At 37.3% G+C, this 19,357-nt stretch overlaps 1 protein-coding gene across 1 annotated transcript; it reads left to right on the top strand.

The window, feature by feature from the left end:
• The first annotated feature begins 6,217 nt into the window (after positions 1-6,217).
• LOC132267227 (inositol-3-phosphate synthase) lies at positions 6,218-10,012 on the top strand. Its single transcript, XM_059768324.1, has 10 exons — positions 6,218-6,562; positions 6,696-6,764; positions 6,914-7,049; positions 7,231-7,478; positions 7,603-7,829; positions 8,087-8,202; positions 8,392-8,568; positions 8,734-8,922; positions 9,032-9,094; positions 9,597-10,012. The coding sequence occupies exons 1-10, from the start codon at positions 6,375-6,377 to the stop codon at positions 9,714-9,716; spliced, it is 1,533 nt and encodes a 510-aa protein (XP_059624307.1). The 5' UTR covers positions 6,218-6,374; the 3' UTR covers positions 9,717-10,012.
• Positions 10,013-19,357: the final 9,345 nt, after the last annotated feature.

Here is a 19,357-nt window from a genome sequence, read left to right as displayed (position 1 = left end):
CCCTTGCCATCAATTTCTTCCTTGAATGCGTTGTCATAATCATCTTCTCTAGAGACTCAACATCCTTGTCGGCATCACAATCACCTTTTCGAGACTCAACATCCTTGTCAGCACGACTCTTGTGCACATTATCCCCTTTTTGGTTACAGATTCTCTACGATTCCATTTGTTAGACCTCGCCCCACACTTTGGGAATACTATCGCACCCACTTGACACACCTCCACAGATAAAAGTCATCATCTATGTAATGACCCGATCATTTTCCTCCTTTCCTTTTCTCAGATTTTTACGGATATTTTTTTTCCGTTGATCTTTTCCTTTCTGAGCTCGGTTTCTTGTCACTTAGTGTCATCTTGAGTGCTCTGAAATGATTTCTGAGACTCTTTTCCTTGGATTGACAACTTCCTTTGAGGACCGCGTCATTTCCACATTTTCATTTTTCGGACACTGTTCATTTCGTCATTTTCCCTATTTCGTCATTTTCCCTATTTCGTCTTTTTCCCGTTTGTCACTTTTTGACATAACCACACTTCTTGTGTTTGGAGTTGGTTTTTGACTTCATGTATATTCATTCTAAATGGTTTCCACGAAATACGTATATTTACTTTTGCTGAAAAGTACCCTAGTTGCTCCTGGTGTCCGTAGGGGCACGGATGCAAAGTTCTTTGAAAACTTATTCTTTTCTTGGGGTGTTTTTCATAAATATCTTTTGAAGATATTTTATTTCAAGGGTTTCTAAGAAAATAGTTTTGAGAAGATATTTTCATTTTGGGCCAGTTGTGTAGTTTTTATTTTTTGGAGGGGCCATTATGCAATTAATGAAAGTTATTACTAAATGCCTTGTTTTGAGCCTAGATCCTCGTACGGGATTCGTTTTCACTTTTTGTCAAGTCACGTACTCTTAGAATTTCCTTCTGATTGTTTTTCTCCAGTTTTAAGGTTTTTGGCCCGGTTGCCATCGAACTTGTTTGGGGCATATCTCTCTACTCGGGACTCGGTTTTCGACGCTGTTTCTTCCGTTGTTTATCTTTTCTCATTTCAGTTCTTTTTCGTTCATGGAGTTTTGCCGTTTGATCTCATCTGCTTAAATTCCATTTTTCCGGACTTGGCGGGGCCCGTTCGGGACACTTTTTGAGTTTTTTTTATAACTAGGGGGCCTTCGAAAGAAAAATCAAAATTTTCTCTCTCTCTCCTCTCTCTTGGCCGGATCTCATGGCAGCCATGGCTGCCATCTTATCTCTCTTCTTTTGAGTTTCTTCCCTTCAATGAAAAGCCATAGTGCCTTAATGTTTTATGTTCGTCTTGGCGAGGCCTTTGATTCCACTGATTAGAATCTCGTTTTGGCTATTTCTTAAGTTCGGATTTGAAGTCAAGTTGTGATTTTTATGGGGCTTCCTTAGGGTTCTTGTTCCCCGTGTTGTCCCCGACAAAACCTAGAAGTTTCGTCGGATTCAGAGCCGTTTCATTTTGGTGAGGATTTGAGATTTCATCTCAAATGGAGGTAGGGGATGTTTTAGGATTTTGTATGTATTGTATTGAGTGTTTTCCATGATTATACAACTTGTTTACATGCCTTGTATCAAATCTAGAAAATTTGTAATATTTATTTCTTTGTATAAGATTAAATTTACAATGATGCATATAACTTAGAATTGAAAAGTGGCATGATGATAAATTATGTTTTGATATGTTTGTTAACATATGTTAAATTGGAATTATTTGAATAAGAATTGTACTTTTTATTTAATAATTATCTTTTGTGAAAGTTTAACTTTCATGGGTGTACCTTGCATGAAATTAAGTTGTGATATATTTTTAAATTAAGTCTTGGCATGTCTTTTAACATACTTAAATTTGAGAGCATTTGGATAAGTATGAAAATCTAGAGATTTTAATTAAAATGATTAATTAAAATCTATTTAATGATTCCAATGGCCTAATTAAGTCTTTGAATTGGTGTATGCAATGACCATATTATATTGCTTAACATGTGTTAATTAGAGATCATTTGATTTGGATTTGAAACTTGGAGAAATTAATTAGGTTATGTAATTAATTTCCATTTCTATTACGGTAATGATTAAATTATGTGTTGACATTGATAATATATTTAAAGCATGATTTAAACTTGTAATGGATTTATGAGTTTATATTTTCAATATCGAATTATATTGTTATAGCGTGTAACGAATCGCACACCGAAAATTCGACATGTGATGTTATTATAATGCGTAACGAATCGAACTCTAAAGATTCGACATTGTCATCCTATAGTAGTTGTAGATTTAGAGCATGTATTCTGTGGTTACAAACTACTTGTGCATGAAGGTAGTTTCGTGTACTATTTAATACATATATAAGTTGTTAACTTATCTATTTTTGAGTCACTTGGGACATTGTTACTGTGATATGGCTAGTGTTTGGCTCTAGTGCGGGAGGTATGAGTTCTCCCCGTTGAGATAGTGCACACTAGGGTGGTCTTCCCAGCGGGTTAATGCCCGGAATAACCATTTTGTTCTTGGTTCAGTCCGAGATGTGATATCCAAGTCCTCAACTATTTGATTTCACACTTTTAGATTTCAAGTTAATAACTTTGAGAATCTATGTCTTAATGTGTGGTATTAGAAATTCTAATTATACTAAATTGCAATATTTAGTTGTTTTCACACTTTTAGATTTCAAGTTGATAACTGTGAGAATCTATATCTTGATGCGATGTATTAGAAATTCTAATTATGCTAAATTGATATATTTAGTTGATTTCGTATTTTAGATTTCAAGTTGATAATTTTGAGAATCTATATCTAGTTGCTTTGTATAACATGTCTTTATGTTGGTTAAATTGCATATATATTGTGATTTGCTTTTTGTTGTTCAATGTAGCTTAGGAATGATCCTATAGATTCATTTGGAACATAGACGTTAGGTGGCATGACCCACTTTTGTCGTTTTTGTATTTTAGATTTCAAGTTGATAACTTTGAGAATCTATATCCTGTTGCTTTAGATAGTATGTTTCTATGTGGTTTGAATTGCATGGATGATGTGATTTATGTTAGAAATGATTTAGGATAGCTTAGGATGCTCCCTGAGTCTCACCCTTGACAAAGGCGTTAGGTGGCATGAGCCCTTTAGCATGTTTCACCTTAAGGTGATAAAATTGTAAAATGCTAAGTCGATGCATGCTCATTTCCTACGAGTAGCTTTATGTTACTCACCCATGTAGTGAGGACATTTTTCAGGTACATGATTCAAGGTTAGAGATTCTCACCATACTTGGATGATTTGAGGACTTGAATGGTTCAATTCTTGTGTAGGTTGGCTTAAAAAGCCATTTGTAACCTTATATGTCAAATGTGTATATTTGATTATAAACTTGTAATGTGTGCCTAAGCACACTTTTTGATTCTCATTTTATGTATATGACATGAGGTCAAGGGCCAAACTTCTTTTGGAATTACATTCATGTCATGGATGTCAAATCTTGCCTTTAATGAGAATATATGAAAAATCATGCGTTTTAGTATGCTATTTTGTACCGGAGTGTGTATTGTGTATGAAGTTCATCCATTAGCATTCATTTATCATGCATGAGGTGTGGCCAAGGGCCGAGCGGCAATTCAAAACCATTTCATAATTTTAAATTCCGAATTTTCGTTCTAAACTCCATTTTTGTCATTTTGGCCGTTGGGGGGTCATATTTTGCATCGGCGATATTTTTAAGCCGTGGACCATTGTAGCGCGTCTAAATAGGTAAGTTACGTTTGCGTGCATGATCGTTTTCAAGAAAAACCTCATCATTGGTGATTTGAGCTTCCTATGGACTCATTTCGAATTTTTATTGCATAATCTGATCTAGGGGCATTTTTGACTTTTCACAGTAGTTTTATTTTCTTCTTTCGACATGGTCACTTAGAAAATGTGATTTTTGGGGGGGGGTTTCTTCTTCGTATTTTTCCAGAAAATGTCATCTTGGTATCGGAAATCGATCACAAAGTTTAGTTTTTTGTTTTTCACGTAGAAAACTCTATTTTGAGAGGAGTTTTTTCTTTTTCTTTTTCCAAAAAATGTTATCTAGGGCCTCAAAAACCCATTTTTTTTTCCAGAAAAACCCCTGCTGCTAGATTTTTGGGTTGAACGTACTGGTTTTTGCCATCAAACAGGTTAGATGGGGTCTTGTAACCGGTTAGATAAGTGTGGGCAGTGTTTTGGTCGTCATTTTTGGCCTTCTAACCGGTTAGAAGGGCTTGGTAACTGGTTAGATGACCTAGGGTTGACTATTTTGACCGTTTTATCCCCGTTTCTTCCGTTAGCCATATCTTCTTCATTCGGACTCCGAATCAAGTGATTCTTGAGTCTAAGTTAATTGATTTTTTGTTGTCTTTCCAATGGTGTGCTCGGTAGCACCCACTTTTAGGTTAGAAATGACCGTTTTACCCCTAGGTCCATTCTTGTCTGTTTTTGAAACGCCGCTTCCGCATTTGTTTTCTTTGGGTTCCGTGACCTCATTGAGTGTCACATTCGTGTATTAGAGATGCATTGTATCTCTAGAGACCATTGTTTCATCTTTTGCTTCCGTATTCTGGATCCAGTTCGGGTCATCACAGGACACACTAGGTTAAAAAATCCAGGGTTGTCACAATCTATAAGTGCCAACAACTTATGTCCCAAGGAATGTACGATGTCACAAAATATGAATTCCACTTCAATTCATCACATGATGGAGTATATTTTTTGGAAAAGAAAATTATTTTTGTTATTCAAACTTAAAATGCCATTTTACTTTCTAGCATATATCACTAACCAATAGGGTTGCACACGGTTCGATTTGATACTATCCTAGGTTAAATCGGAACCAAATGGATCTCAACGGTTCTTCAAAATTTTGAATCGGAATCGAAACATTGGAACCAAACTGTAAAAGACCAGTTTGGTTCAGTTTTGAACCACGATTCCAGAACTTCAAGAACCTCCTAAAATATAATGTAATATAACACTCCAAGCCGTAATAATACTTACGACTAATATTAGAATATGACAGTGAAAGCATACATTTTTTCATAATGAGAATATAAAAAAGGTCTCTCTAAGCATGAAGAGGTATAGACGATGTAGTCTTATCTTATGTTATATATATATGTCCAAAACCTTGGAACCGAGAGAATCGAACCATAAATTATATAATTTATGGTTCGATTCTCTCGGTTCCAATGTTTTGGGTCTGAGTCCAAGGACTTGGAATCAAAACCAATCGTAGAAGAACCAAACTGAACTGACAATTCAGTTCAATTCATATCAATTTAGCATAACTAACATTTTTTTTATACAGCCCTACCGACCAATCACTTAATTTTTAACATGATGTTAACCCATACCAACTAGCGCAAGTGACGTTGTTAAGTGAATTTCATATACGATTATAAAATCTTTCTTCTCAAATGCCCGACAAAGAGGATTTAATTAATTAATAACACGATCCCTCTAATTTTTCTCCATTCCTATATATGAATGTCAATTTAACAGCTCATTCTGTTCTTATTGGGACAATTTGAAATCACCTTAATAGGATTATGGACAAATTTGGGAAGAGGGTTTAAAATCTGCAAAGTTACAAATCACCTCGAAAAATAATAAATATATAAATAAATATTTTTTTATTAACTATAGTTTTTATTTTACTTTTATTTCTTATTATAATTTTAAATTTCAACAACATTTTTGTTCTTATAATTGTTAAATATTTGACTATACTTATTTTTTTAAAAATAAAATTTATCATAATTTTTATTTGAATTTAAGTTAATTTTTCTTTAAAAAATATTTATATCGAAGCTCCCCTTATATGTCCCATCTCAAATGCGATTCCGGGCGGAGACGAGTTTGGAAAAATATATTTTGTTAGTGGGATAAGTTTGAGGAGGAGTGGTCGGTCCCAAATCTGCCCGATTGGCATTCTTCCTACGTATTTGTGACCTAGTACGTGGGTATAGTGGCCAAAAAGCTTTAAAAAATATGCTCATTTTATATTATAAAACAATTACACATTTATATACAACTAACATGTATTCACTCTCTCTCGCTCCATGTATATTGCATGGCTAAGGTTCTCTTCACTTTATACGAATCGCCAATGATGCAAAATGTGGGGTCAAGGTCCATTCAAGGCCTGCCACGTTCATAACCACGTCCAACACAATATATACTACCCCTCGGTGCCGTTTGAGAAACCACACGCATTGTAGGAATTCGCGGAGAGAAATAACATTTCTTGCTCTCTCTTCAATTCCTTCTCCTTCTCCTTCTCCTTCTCCTTCTCCTTCTCTCTCTCAATTTTCTCTCCCTAGAAGTTTGTTAAGATTATCTGTTATTCAAAGATGTTCATTGAGAGCTTTAAGGTAGAGAGCCCCAATGTTAAGTACACAGAGACTGAGATTCATTCTGTGTATGACTATGAGACCACAGAGCTTGTTCATGAGAACAAGAATGGTACCTATCAATGGACTGTCAAGCCCAAAACTGTCAAATACGAGTTCAAGACTGATACCCATGTCCCCAAACTAGGGTTTGCTTCTAAAACACCATCATTCATTTAAACCCCAAAACAAATTTAAACCATTTTCATATTTTGTAATTTCGTACACACATTTATAATAATTGTTTGTATATTTTGTGTGCTCTTGTGTTGATTCTGTTAGGGTTATGCTTGTGGGTTGGGGAGGAAACAATGGTTCAACCCTCACTGGTGGTGCTATTGCAAATCGGGAGTGAGTTTCTTCATTACTTCTTATGATAATTTAGTGGTTAATTAGATTTTCTTCTTGGGATTTATATGGTTTTAAATAAATTTTTATTAGAACATTTGTTTTTAGTGTGATTTTCTGAGAATTAAGATATGGGTTTTTAAATTTGTCAGGGGAATTTCTTGGGCAACCAAAGATAAGGTTCAACAAGCCAACTATTTTGGCTCACTCACTCAGGCATCAACAATCAGAGTTGGGTCTTTCAATGGAGAGGAAATCTATGCTCCATTCAAAAGCCTCCTTCCCATGGTAATATAAATGTCCATATATATGTATATCCTTGTATTCTTTTGAAGATTTTTACTTTCTTTAAAAAATTGGAGCAAACTCTCATAATTTTGCCCTAATAAGGTTTAAACACTGAGATCGTACCATATGAACTAATTTTAAAGATTATTACACTAATTTTGTATATGGTTCAAATGAACAGGTGAATCCAGATGACATTGTGTTTGGGGGTTGGGACATAAGTGATATGAACTTGGCAGATGCCATGGCCAGGGCTAGGGTCTTTGACATTGATCTGCAGAAGCAATTGAGGCCCTACATGGAATCCATGGTCCCACTCCCTGGAGTGTATGACCCTGATTTCATTGCTGCCAATCAAGGGTCACGTGCCAACAACGTGATCAAAGGAACCAAAAAAGAGCAAGTTCAACAAATCATCAAAGATATTAGGTAATCATCATTAAAAAAGAAAAAAAAAGAAAAGAAAAAAAAAAAAAAACATCTTTAATTTGTCATTTCACATAAAGGGTTTTGTTAAAATTGATGTTTAACTAATGTGTTTGTGTTGAAATAGGGAGTTCAAGGAAGCAAACAAGGTGGATAAGGTGGTTGTGCTGTGGACTGCCAACACTGAGAGATACAGTAATATAGTTGTTGGCCTAAATGACACTATGGAGAACCTCTTGGCCTCAGTGGACAAGAATGAAGCTGAGATATCTCCTTCTACTTTGTATGCTATAGCTTGTGTCTTTGAAAACATTCCTTTCATCAATGGAAGTCCACAGAACACTTTTGTTCCAGGTGATTAAAGCTTAATAATCCTTTTAAGTACTTAGTGAATTACTATATATAACTCTCTTATTGTTATGAATGTTATGTACCAAAGGCTGTGTAGCCTAGTCGGTATTTCCTCTACCTCCCAAAGTAGAAAGTGAGGGTTCAAGTTCCCGTAGGGACAAACGGACGGTTGCGTGAGTTTCTTGCCGATGTAAAAAATTTATAAAGTATAAATTTAATGAAACTTTAATTATCTTTTGGGTGTTATAATTAAATTTCAGGGCTGATTGACTTGGCTATAAAGAACAACACTTTAATTGGTGGTGATGACTTTAAGAGTGGTCAGACCAAGATGAAATCTGTACTGGTTGATTTCCTTGTTGGGGCTGGCATCAAGGTATGCCATATTATAATTCCTTAAAGGGTCTTAAATTAAGGTGTTGTTTTATTCTTTTAAATTAATTTAATTAATGGTTAACATTTTAAACTTTTTATTTCTTAAGTTAATACTAGTTTTTTTGGTTCATGTAATTTGGATGATGCTCAAATTTGGAGTGTTAATATTGATTGGTTGTGTTGTTGACAGCCAACATCTATAGTGAGCTATAACCATCTAGGAAACAACGATGGTATGAATCTCTCTGCCCCTCAAACCTTCCGCTCCAAGGAAATCTCTAAGAGCAACGTTGTGGATGATATGGTTTCTAGCAACGGTATCCTTTATGAGCCTGGCGAGCATCCTGACCATGTTGTTGTTATCAAGGTATATATCTATATTTATCTATATACGCATGTATATATGTGAGGCGTAGATGTAGACGTGTTTTAAAAACCGTAGACACCAAGAGAATGCAAAGCGAAAAATATCTGCACATTGTTAGGAGGTCCTGCTTGTTTTGGTCTTACTCATCCTATGTGTGTTTTGTAGTACGTGCCATATGTGGCGGATAGCAAGAGGGCTATGGATGAGTACACATCAGAGATATTCATGGGTGGGAAGAGCACTATAGTGTTACACAACACATGTGAGGACTCCCTTTTGGCAGCTCCAATCATCTTAGACTTGGTCCTTCTTGCTGAACTTAGCACTAGGATTCAGCTCAAGGCTGAAGGAGAGGTTTGTTTGATCTTTAACTTAAAACATGAACTCCATAAATTTCTTAATTTTTTTAATATATGATCATGTTTTGGCCTTAATATATAACATATATTGAATGTATTTGCAGGGAAAGTTTCACTCATTCCACCCTGTGGCTACCATTCTCAGCTACCTCACCAAGGCCCCTCTTGTAAGTATACATGAAGGCCATTAATTCCTCTTTTATTCCTATCTTCAAATTAGACGTTTTGTCCAATACATTTGTCTTAGTCAAATTATGAATGTATGTGTCTCTATGAGCCAAACAAGGGTACAAATTCATTTTTACACCATTGAATTCTTGATTGTGACTTGACTGATCATTACATGTGAGAGGGAAGCTGGGTGGGGTAAATGCATGGGACACCCTAAGTGGTGGATGTGACCTTTTACAATGGCATCATTTATGTTAATAATATGTGGTAGTACTTCGATCCCTTTTATCGGCCAAAAAAATTGTAATGAAATACATCTTAGAGAGATTTTACCATGAATCTATTGATTCTATACGATTTATTACTACTTTTTTTGTTTTACCACTTTATTCGGACATGGAACCGAGGGGGGTTATTCACGTTCAAGCTAAGTTTCAATAATACTATTGCGAGGAATATTTTTAATCCATAATTGATGTGTTATTACTGAAAAAACAGGTACCCCCAGGCACACCAGTGATCAATGCACTATCAAAGCAGAGGGCAATGCTTGAGAATATACTGAGGGCTTGTGTTGGATTAGCTCCTGAGAACAACATGATTTTGGAATACAAGTGAAGAAACAAAGCAAGAGAATATTTAATAAAACAAGTGAAAAAATTTGGTTTCCGCAGCTGTCAAATGCCTATCTTCCTTCAGTACTCATTTTCTTGCAGATATGTGTTGTTGATGATTTGAAGAAAAATGTGATGTTTGTAAAGAGTAGGCTGGCTGATCAGTCTAGTGTTATTCTCTTTGGTTTATGTTCTAGTGTTCTGCTTTTAGGTGGTGATCAAATGTGTAATCTGTTTGCTTTTTAGCTCATTCTGGAGCAAGGTTTTATTGGTAATAGATATAAATCTGAAACATTTGTATATTGTGTTTCTATAGTTTATTTTTTTTCTTCCAAAAGTTCAAAACGGTGCATCACTCACAATATTGCTGTTAGTAGGACTCGAACTTTCAACCTCCCTAATGGCTATTGCTGTCTCATTTATTCATTGCTTTGCATTGATTCTAATACTAGTGTGATTTGTGAGTCTCTGACTTGTTTGGTCCTCATTTCCTGGATAATGTCTTGGAGAGATGTGGTCTAACACAGTTACACAGCTACAGTATATAATGTCCACCACATTCAAGAACAACCATGTGGGTGGGGCAGTCTCACTCGTGTGGAGACAGGTGGTGAGATGATTCCAACTTACACCAGTGCACTAAAAACCAACCAGTGCAAACATTAATTGCTCTCGCCGGTACACATCAGTCTGAGTCTCGTCAATGTTGGAATATAGAGGTACCCAATTAAACAGATCATGTGCCACAAGAGTGGAAAGAATTTTATTCCCTCCCATTGATGTCGGGTGGATCCTCAAATAGACCACGCTCAACCGCATCAAATGAGAGTCAAGTTCTGATGTTCGGCTCCCCGTTCGGTAGTCTTTCCTTCAAAGAGACTATCATTGCCGATTGACTTGTGCAGGTGTTGGTGTACAGAGGATCACACAGGAGTACATAATTTATATCGGATTAAGGTTTTCCTAAATTAATTAGTGATCCCATGGTCCTTTTAGTGTTAAAGTGTACAAATTCCCAAGCTTATTCTATGCATCATCATTAAATCAACAATGTAAACATCAGTAAATCGAAGATTGCAATAATAATAATAAGGTGGTGTATTTTTAATTTAATTTAATGGTATGGTAGGTGTGGAGGGAAAATACTTTCCTAGTAAAAGATCGATACATCAGCATATAAGGGGACCACCACAACCATTAAGACTATTCAACTTTCAATTTGGGCCTCTATGAGAATACTGGGTCGGGTTAACCAAGCACAGTGGGCTGGACTCATTAAGAAGGCCCGAGATAATTGGGACTCCAAGCCAAATTACGAATGCACTAATAATCCATTTTTACCAACAGTTTTGTTAGAGGAAGGGTTATTATCCAAGGAAACCAAATCATGTAAATCTTTATTATAAGGATTGTGTAAGGCAATTGAGATTCTTAAGGGATAAGCAATGCGAGTCCTAAAAGGACTCAATTACCTGTAAACCTCTTATAAATAAAGGCAAAAAAACCTCGAACAGGGAGGGACAATCTTTGCTCTATCAATTTTAGCTTTGATTCAATAGTTCTTTTTCTTTATCAATTTATGTTTTTGAGTGTTGTGAGGCAACTAGTTGACTTTTTAAAGTTAAACAAGTTTTTGCATATACACTTTGTCGCTGTATGTGGGAAACGTATAGAAATATACCCCCACAAGTGATTACTATCTTTTATGTGACTACATTCCAGGATGTCGATGAGAGTAGCCGCAGCAGATCAGCAAATGGAACAAATGCAAAAGATGCGTGAAGAATTCTTGCAACACTTTGAGACATTCTGGCAGGCAAACAAAGCTAGTACGGCTCAGATCGCGTTGCTTCAGCAATGGAATGACGTCCTTCAAATAGCCATGGAACAAATGGCACCATAGCATCTGCTGGTTGTTGCCAATATACCGAACGAAGCCCAAGGAGTTCCTCCTAACCCCGTAGGAGAGCCAGGGCTTCAGGCTGATCAGCAGTATCCCGAGGACCCCCAAGGGAGCCTCAGGATCCATCCTTAGATAAAGAACTCGGTACTGGCAAGCTTGCAACAGCGCCAACCCAACTTACAAACATATACGAGCCCAACCCAACCTTGATTCTGGGCACAACAGGAGAACTATTCAAAGGTTTCAGAATTCAGACCCCCAAAGAGATGGTGAGAGAATTCACTGCTTCGATCACTAAGACTTCGTTCACTGACGATATCGAGCTAATGGACGTCCTGGAGAAGTTTAGAGTACCAACTTTCACCTCTTTCAACGGAACCGGAGATCCAACCCATCATTTTGTCCATTACGCCCAAAAGATGGCAATGCATACCATAACGATCGTATCATGTGCAAGGCTTTTCTTACAAGCTTATCTGGGGTAGTGGTTGAATGGTTTAAAAATAGGCCTCATCGATCCATCTCTAGTTTCGAAGTGCTCTGTGTAGCATTCCTCGCCCAGTACTGCGGCAATAAAAGGCAGAAGAAGACTATTTCCACCCTCTTTGCCCTAAAGCAAATGGAGGGTGAGAGCCTACAAGCATTTCGCACAAGGTTTAACTTGGAGGTGGCTGGTGTAATACCTCTAATTTTAAAAAGATAGTCTCGGTAGTTTATTTTAGGGTTTTATTGTAATTTTTGCATGCTTGATGTGTTTGTTTGGTTTTGTTCTATTTGGCTATTTGTTAATTGGTAAATTGTCTAATTATTTGTTTTATATTTTCTTTGTTTTTTTTAATTTTAAAATGATCAATTTGTTGTAATTGAATGCGTGTATGCTTATGTGGAATTATTCTTTTTCATATATTGTGTATTTAGGTTAAACGGTATAATGGATAACTTCAGGGTTTTATTTTTCTTCTTCACGGTTAGCTAACTTAGTCTCCTCTTAAGATTGGAATTAGGTTTCCTCAAGCCTATATAAATATATCATTAGACGTCGGCTTAGGGTTTAGAAATCAAAAACCTTACTCACGTATAGGCAGAGAGACGTAATAGTGAGAATTGTGAGGAAAACAGAGAGAACTGGTTAGTGCTTCGGCCGTGGATTAAAGGTTGGACCAGGGTGAGACGGAAGGAGTGTTGTTCGTGGTTGGAACCAAGGGCAACAGAGGAGTCGGGAACAGTAGGAATCGCTAAAAAACTTAGGAAGATGGCGTAGAGATTTTAATTCAAAATCTCGCAGATAAGTTCTATTCCTAACTCTCTCTCTCTTTGACTCGTGTTCTTTTCATGCCTAACACAACTCCAGGAGTAAATAGACATTAAAGATTAATCTAGTTCGCATGTTAATTTCAAATACAACAGTATGCCTTTATATGAATTGGTGTTTGCTTGTTTGTAAATTTCCTTGCATAATTTATGTTTTAATTGATGTTAATTGATGCATAATGAATTTAATAAATTGTTGGGACTGTCTGGAACCTAGAATAGAGGGTTAGGAACCTTAGTAAGGACAATCAGAAAGTTAGAAAACAGCCGGCGTAGGGGAAGATGGAGGCTGGGAAGAGTGGAGGCAATTCCACCCTCCAATGGAGGCGGCTCTGTTGAAGTGGAGCCGGCTCCACATGATGTAGAGGCTGCTCTAAGGGGAGTGGAGCCTCCTTTACCTTAAATTGGAGCCTGCTCTACATCTTTTTGGAGCCTGTTCCTTTGTGGATTTTCAATTTGTTTTTAATTTCAGCGATGGATTTTACTTCTGTACATGGATTTTGATGTTCCAGTTTAATTAGAAGCTATACTGGAGGTTCACAGAGGTGTCCTGAGCTTATTTAAAACTCCCAAGAGCCTTGTTAATGCATAAATAATCACCTTGTATTATAGTTTGAACAGTATAAAATTCTTACACAAATTGGTATACTGTTTTAGATATGGAGGTTTAAAATTGTTCATCATTGTTTTAGCAATTTTTCGAGAATGATTTTATAGTTTAAATCATGTTCCAGTGTTATAAATAAGCATGTGAATTTATATATTCTATTATGCTTACTTAGAATTAATTGATATTTACATGTTGGATCTGTATTATCAATTATTGACTGTGCGGAGTTATATCAAATAAGCCTGTTAAATTACAGAATTTTATCATGCTTAGTATGGAACAATTGATGTTTATATTTAATATTTTAATTATCAATTGTTGGATGTATGGATTAGTTGATATTTACTTTCATTATCTGTATTATCAACTACTGGATGGATGGATTGTATGCACCGGTATGGGACGGTGGCATACTAGGGACGGATTAGTTTCAAAATACTAAATCCTACCTATACGGAATAAGGGAATAAATTATAAAATAAATCCTACTTATAAGTCAGATCAGCTGAAACAAAGTTGAATGACTAACTGGATTACTTGCTATGGATATGTAAGTCAGAGCAGCTGAACAAGCTGAACGGCTTACTGGATTTCTTATGGATGGATAGGATATGACTTTAAATATATTTTTATGGTACTGCGATATGAGCTTGAGTTTTAGAGTCGACGGTTAGGAAGCGTATATGTAGTAGGATGCGTAGCTGGTTATGTTGGTGAGGTATACCCTGTTAAGCTTAGGTAGTCATACCCACACATGTGCGTTTTGCATGTTGCCTTCTACTCAGGTTGAGACCCATATCATAGTCCAGTAAGAGTCCCATAGTGTGGATATATATATATATGTACGGACTACATAGTTATTATTGAGTTAGTTAGGATGTACATGCGTATCGAGTCTTTGTTGGATTGTAGTAGGATGAAACTTGTTCGTGGGTCTGACCCACTTCTATTTTTCAGGTATTCGACAGTTCCAGTCTTAGGATTGATCGTGCTGAGTAGAGACTATCAGTCATTCTTCCAACGACGGACTTCTCTCCGTGGTTGAACTTTGGATGTTCTTTCAGTTTACTTTCATTTCAGTTTGGTTTTAATTAGGGGTCCACTAGAGATAGATTCTCGAGTTGTTAATTATTGGAGGTTTTATGGAGGATTGGATTTCTGGATTTTAATTTTATTTATTTAAGGATTTTTAAACTTAGATTTTTTTCAGCTCTTAATTATTTATTTCTTATTTCATTTTTGTATTCCATATTCGTTTTAAATATTAATTGTTTGATATTTCCTCGGGTTTGGGCTTGGGCCTGATCAACCCGTGTCTCGGATCCGAGGGGTATCACAGCTGGTATACCTGATTGCCATCAGCCTTATGTCGTAGAAGCCTTCAAGATTACAGTCATCCAAGGATCAAAATTTCATAACTCATTGCTCAAATACACCCCTCCAAATATGTCATCTCTCAATGCTCGAGCGCAGAGCTATATCAAAATAAAAGAAATCGAAGCATAACGAAAGATGTAGTCAACTTTAAAATCTGTAGAGGAGAAGTCTAGGGTAAAAGGTGCCAAAAGCAAAGCCCCACGGCCACCTTAGGCCTCAACCTTCCTAGTTTCGGATAAAAAGCAGAAGATCGAAGAAAAGATCACACCCATAGCAACAACAATCGCCAGGCTCTTTTAAGAGGACAAGACAAAATTCCATGTTCCTCCCCCTATTAAGCAACCTCTGGAGCATAGAGACAAAAACAAGCATTGTGCTTATCACAGGGAATACGGCCATTCCACCAATGACTGTAGAACTCTCAGATGATAGGTGGAGTCACTGATTTCAAAGGGAGACCTAGCAGAGTACGTATTGGGTAGAGACTAAACGAGGGTAAGGGAAACGGCTGTAGCACCGAAGAAGAACACCATCAAGGGGAATCCCGTACGGGTAATAAATACCATACACTGCAAACTCGAAGAGGAGATAAAATCCAAAGATGCTTACAGGTCTAAACTCAGGCAAGTTCATAAGTTAAGGAAGCTTAATACAGTCAACACCGCCAGCCAGGTTGCAGCCAGAGTCAGCTTTGGGGGCAAGGTCTTAGTAAGCTGAGGGCAAGGTTTTAGTGCGAGTCTAGATACCACATGAAGATCTATTGGTGATTAGCCTGTTAGTGGTCAATTGTCTAATAAAAAGAGTCCTAATAGACCCGGGGAGCAGTGCCAACGTCATTACCAGACGAACCTTCGAGCAACTCGGGGTTGATGTCTCGCACATCAAATCCACCTCAAGCCCATTAACCGGTTTTGATGGAACCAAGGTAGACCCCATTGGGGTGCTTGACTTATCAATAATAGTTGCAAAAAGAACCCTGAGAGAAAACTTCATACTTGTGGATATTCATCCCTCGTATAATTTAATCATGGGGAGAGGCTGGATACACAGAATGAAGGGAGTTTCGTCCACCCTCCACCAAGTAATGAGATGTGTTGCTCCGGATGGACATAATATAGTAGACCTCTACGGAGACCAAGTAGCAGCCAAGGAGTGCTACGCTATCACCCTAAAAGACATTCAGACGTCAAAGCCGAGGACAATGTTCTTGGGAGAGAACTCCAAATAGCAGTTACGGAGCCCTCTGCCTAAGTATCCAAAGGTAGAGGACAACCGCAACACTCCAGTTATGGAGCCACTAACCTCAGTCGAGGTCATTCTGGGATATCCAATTAAGGCTATGCAAGTTGAGACAACCTAAATCACAGAAGGAGGAAAGGAGGTTCACCCGGAACGTCTTCAAAAGGAACACAACACTTTAAGAAAGTTTAACTTAAGGTTGAACTCCTGTAAGCACTCCATCGTAATATCCCAAATGTATTGTGGCCTATCAAACCACTCCATACAGGCCAACCGGGGAGAGCCCCTCGGCAACAACTTACGATTTCGAGGCCGTAGTTCCAAAAGACTTGAAGAAACTAGCCTTCCAAACCCACATATTGATAGCTTGGGGAAAAGGTCAACAGTTAGAACACGACCTTGACCTCCAAGAGGGGAAAATAGGTGCAGTAGCAGTAAGACTCGATTATACCAGTAGCAGCTTCAGTAAGAAGGTTAAGAGCCACGTGTCGATAGCTACGTTGGGTGTTAAAACAAGAATAGTACATGTGAAGAAGTTGTAGCTCAATCAGGCTAGATCCTGTAGGATTACTGAGGTAACAGAAAAGGAGCCTACAACTAGCCAAAGTCAACGGGCGAGCACTTTCTCAACCTTAGAATGTTATGCATATCAAAAAGTACTGCCACTATAATAAGGACCACAGGTCATTGCTTTCTTTGTTTATTTTCTAGAAAATGAGGCCACAAATGGCCCCTTTAAAATAAAATATGTTACATTACAGCTTATTGCATTCCTATTCCATATACATGAAAATATCATGTGTCAAAAAGTTAGTGTGTTTTGTAAACTTAACAAAAAATGGAGAGCATTGGATACACGCTAGAATCTATGATCCCATGTATCCGATAGTCCTCATTACGATAGGAAGGACACTTCCCTCATACATATAAACTGACTCACACATAATCTTTTTTTTCAATGTGGGATAGAAATTTTTTTTTCCGAACTTTTATTTTTTTTTTTCTCGCACGAATAGCTACAAAAGGAAATAAGAGTAACAAATCATTGTCTTAAAAGGAAGTTACATTTTTTCAAATTGGGGGGAGAAATAATACCCCAAAGTTTAGTATTATGAATTATGAATAGAAAATGTTACTTCCTAAGTACTATGTTTTTTTTGTCCCACCTCGACTTAAAACAACACCTAAAACTTCCTTTATTTTAAGGAATACTTTATTACACTAGCATATTGTAAAGAGGGCCTATTGGCACTAAAGGCAGCCAGCGAAGGCTAGGCCCAAGCCCAATGGCCAAAGGTCACTCTTTGCAGTAATCCCCTCATTTTTTTTTGGCTTAAGGACTATCAGGCCTATTATACTGTTTATCCCACATTGGGTAAGAATAGTGTGCAAAACCCCTTTATAAGAAGGAGAAGTTAACAGTATGAATGAAATTTAAGGGGGACTAGCTAGCACTAAGGGTAACCCAGCAAAGTTAGGCCCAAGCCCCCATGTTAGCAAACACCCCCTACAAACATCATCCTTTTTGAACAAATTTTCTTAGGCCTAAAACATTGGCTTAATGAAGTTAATCCCATCATGTACCTTGTCCCACATCGAGAATAAATGAGATAAAAGGGCGGTTAATATAACCGCATCTTGTTATAGATAAACGCCAAGGAAGGAGTCACCGTGATTAGTAGATTGCCAATCGAACGGTTGGGAAGCTATCCAGTCACGGTGACTCTCTTTCTTGTACCCCTCTTATTTTTAAATTCCTTGGACCTCAAGAGTCCGAATATATCAAAAAACATAAATTCCTCTAAGGCACGGAAAGATGCCAAGGAACAAAAAATAGCCTTGTACCTCAAGAGTCCGAAGGTATCGAAAAACATAAATTCCTCTAAGGCACAGGAGGGGGTCGAGGAACAAAAAATAGCTTGGGACCTTAAGAGTCTGAATGTATCAAAAAACATAAATTCCTCTAAGGTACAGAAGGGTGCCGAGGACCAAAAAATAGCCTCGGACCTCAAGAGTCTGAAGGTATCTAAAAACATAAATTCCTTTAAAGCACAGAAGGGTGCCGAAGAACAAAAAATGGCCTCGAACCTTGAGAGTCTGAAGGTATTGAAAAACATAAATTCCTCTAAGTCACAGAAGGGTACCGAGGAACAAAAAATAGTCTTGAACCTCAAGAGTCTGAAGGTATAGAAAAACAAAAATTCCTCTAAGGTAAAGAAGCATGTCGAGGAACAAAAAAATTCTCAGACCTCAAGACTTCGAAGGTATCGAAAAACATAAATCCCTCTAAATATAGAAGAGTGCTAAGGAAACAAAAATAGTCTTGGACCTCAAGAGTCTAAAGGTATCAAAAAACATAAATTCCTCTAAGGCACAGAAGGGTGCCAAGGAACAAAAAATAGCTTCGGAACTTAATAGTCCGAAGGTATCAAAAAGCAAAAATTCCTCTAAGGTATAGAAGAATACCGAGGAATGGCCTTAGACCTCAAAGAGTCTGGGGACAACGAAGGCAACAAAATCTTCTAAGGATAGGAGAATGTCGAGGATAAAAAAAAAAAAAACCATCATTACATCTCAAATATTCAAAATATATATATGTATTATCCAAAAAAAAAATCCATTACAAAAACAGGAACCAAGAGTAAATTCATTTTCTCTTGGGATCAAAGTGAAGGGGAGGAAAAGCGGCAACAACATTATGGCCTGAGGCATTGGCCTGCGCAGCTGATGTACTTGGAGCCTGAAGATTTGACTAATCGCCTTTCACCATTTCAGTAAAAAGCACCTCTGCCTCCTGAGCTTTTGGGCCATCTGTGAATGGATAGGAAACACCCATGTCTTTATCAAAGGATTACGGGGTCCCCTACTTATCGCCAGAGCCTTGAACAAAGCCGGATCTGAAGGCCTTAGCACTGGATAAGCGTACGATAGAGGAATAACGATCTTGCATCTGCTTCTCGGCCATAACGCTCTATATATATTCATCAAGTTAAATACTTACTGGGAATTCTTATGCATAACTTGTAGTGATGAAAATATCGAAGTACTTGTTTGATGTGGTTGGAAGTTTAAAAATGTCAGAACTTTCTCCAGATGTTGATTATGAAATTGCATTCATAATCAAATTAACTAATGGGGCGTTCGGATGGAAGCCACCAACTAGTGTCGGTTTCACTATACAGGATGGAAAAGCACAATATCGTCA

Source organism: Cornus florida, unplaced genomic scaffold (genome assembly GCF_030987335.1).
Source record: "Cornus florida cultivar Cherokee Brave unplaced genomic scaffold, ASM3098733v1 CherokeeBrave_3.0.0_Hap2_Chr07, whole genome shotgun sequence".
Taxonomy (NCBI): Eukaryota; Viridiplantae; Streptophyta; class Magnoliopsida; order Cornales; family Cornaceae; genus Cornus; species Cornus florida.
This window is presented reverse-complemented; position numbering and strand designations above follow the sequence as displayed.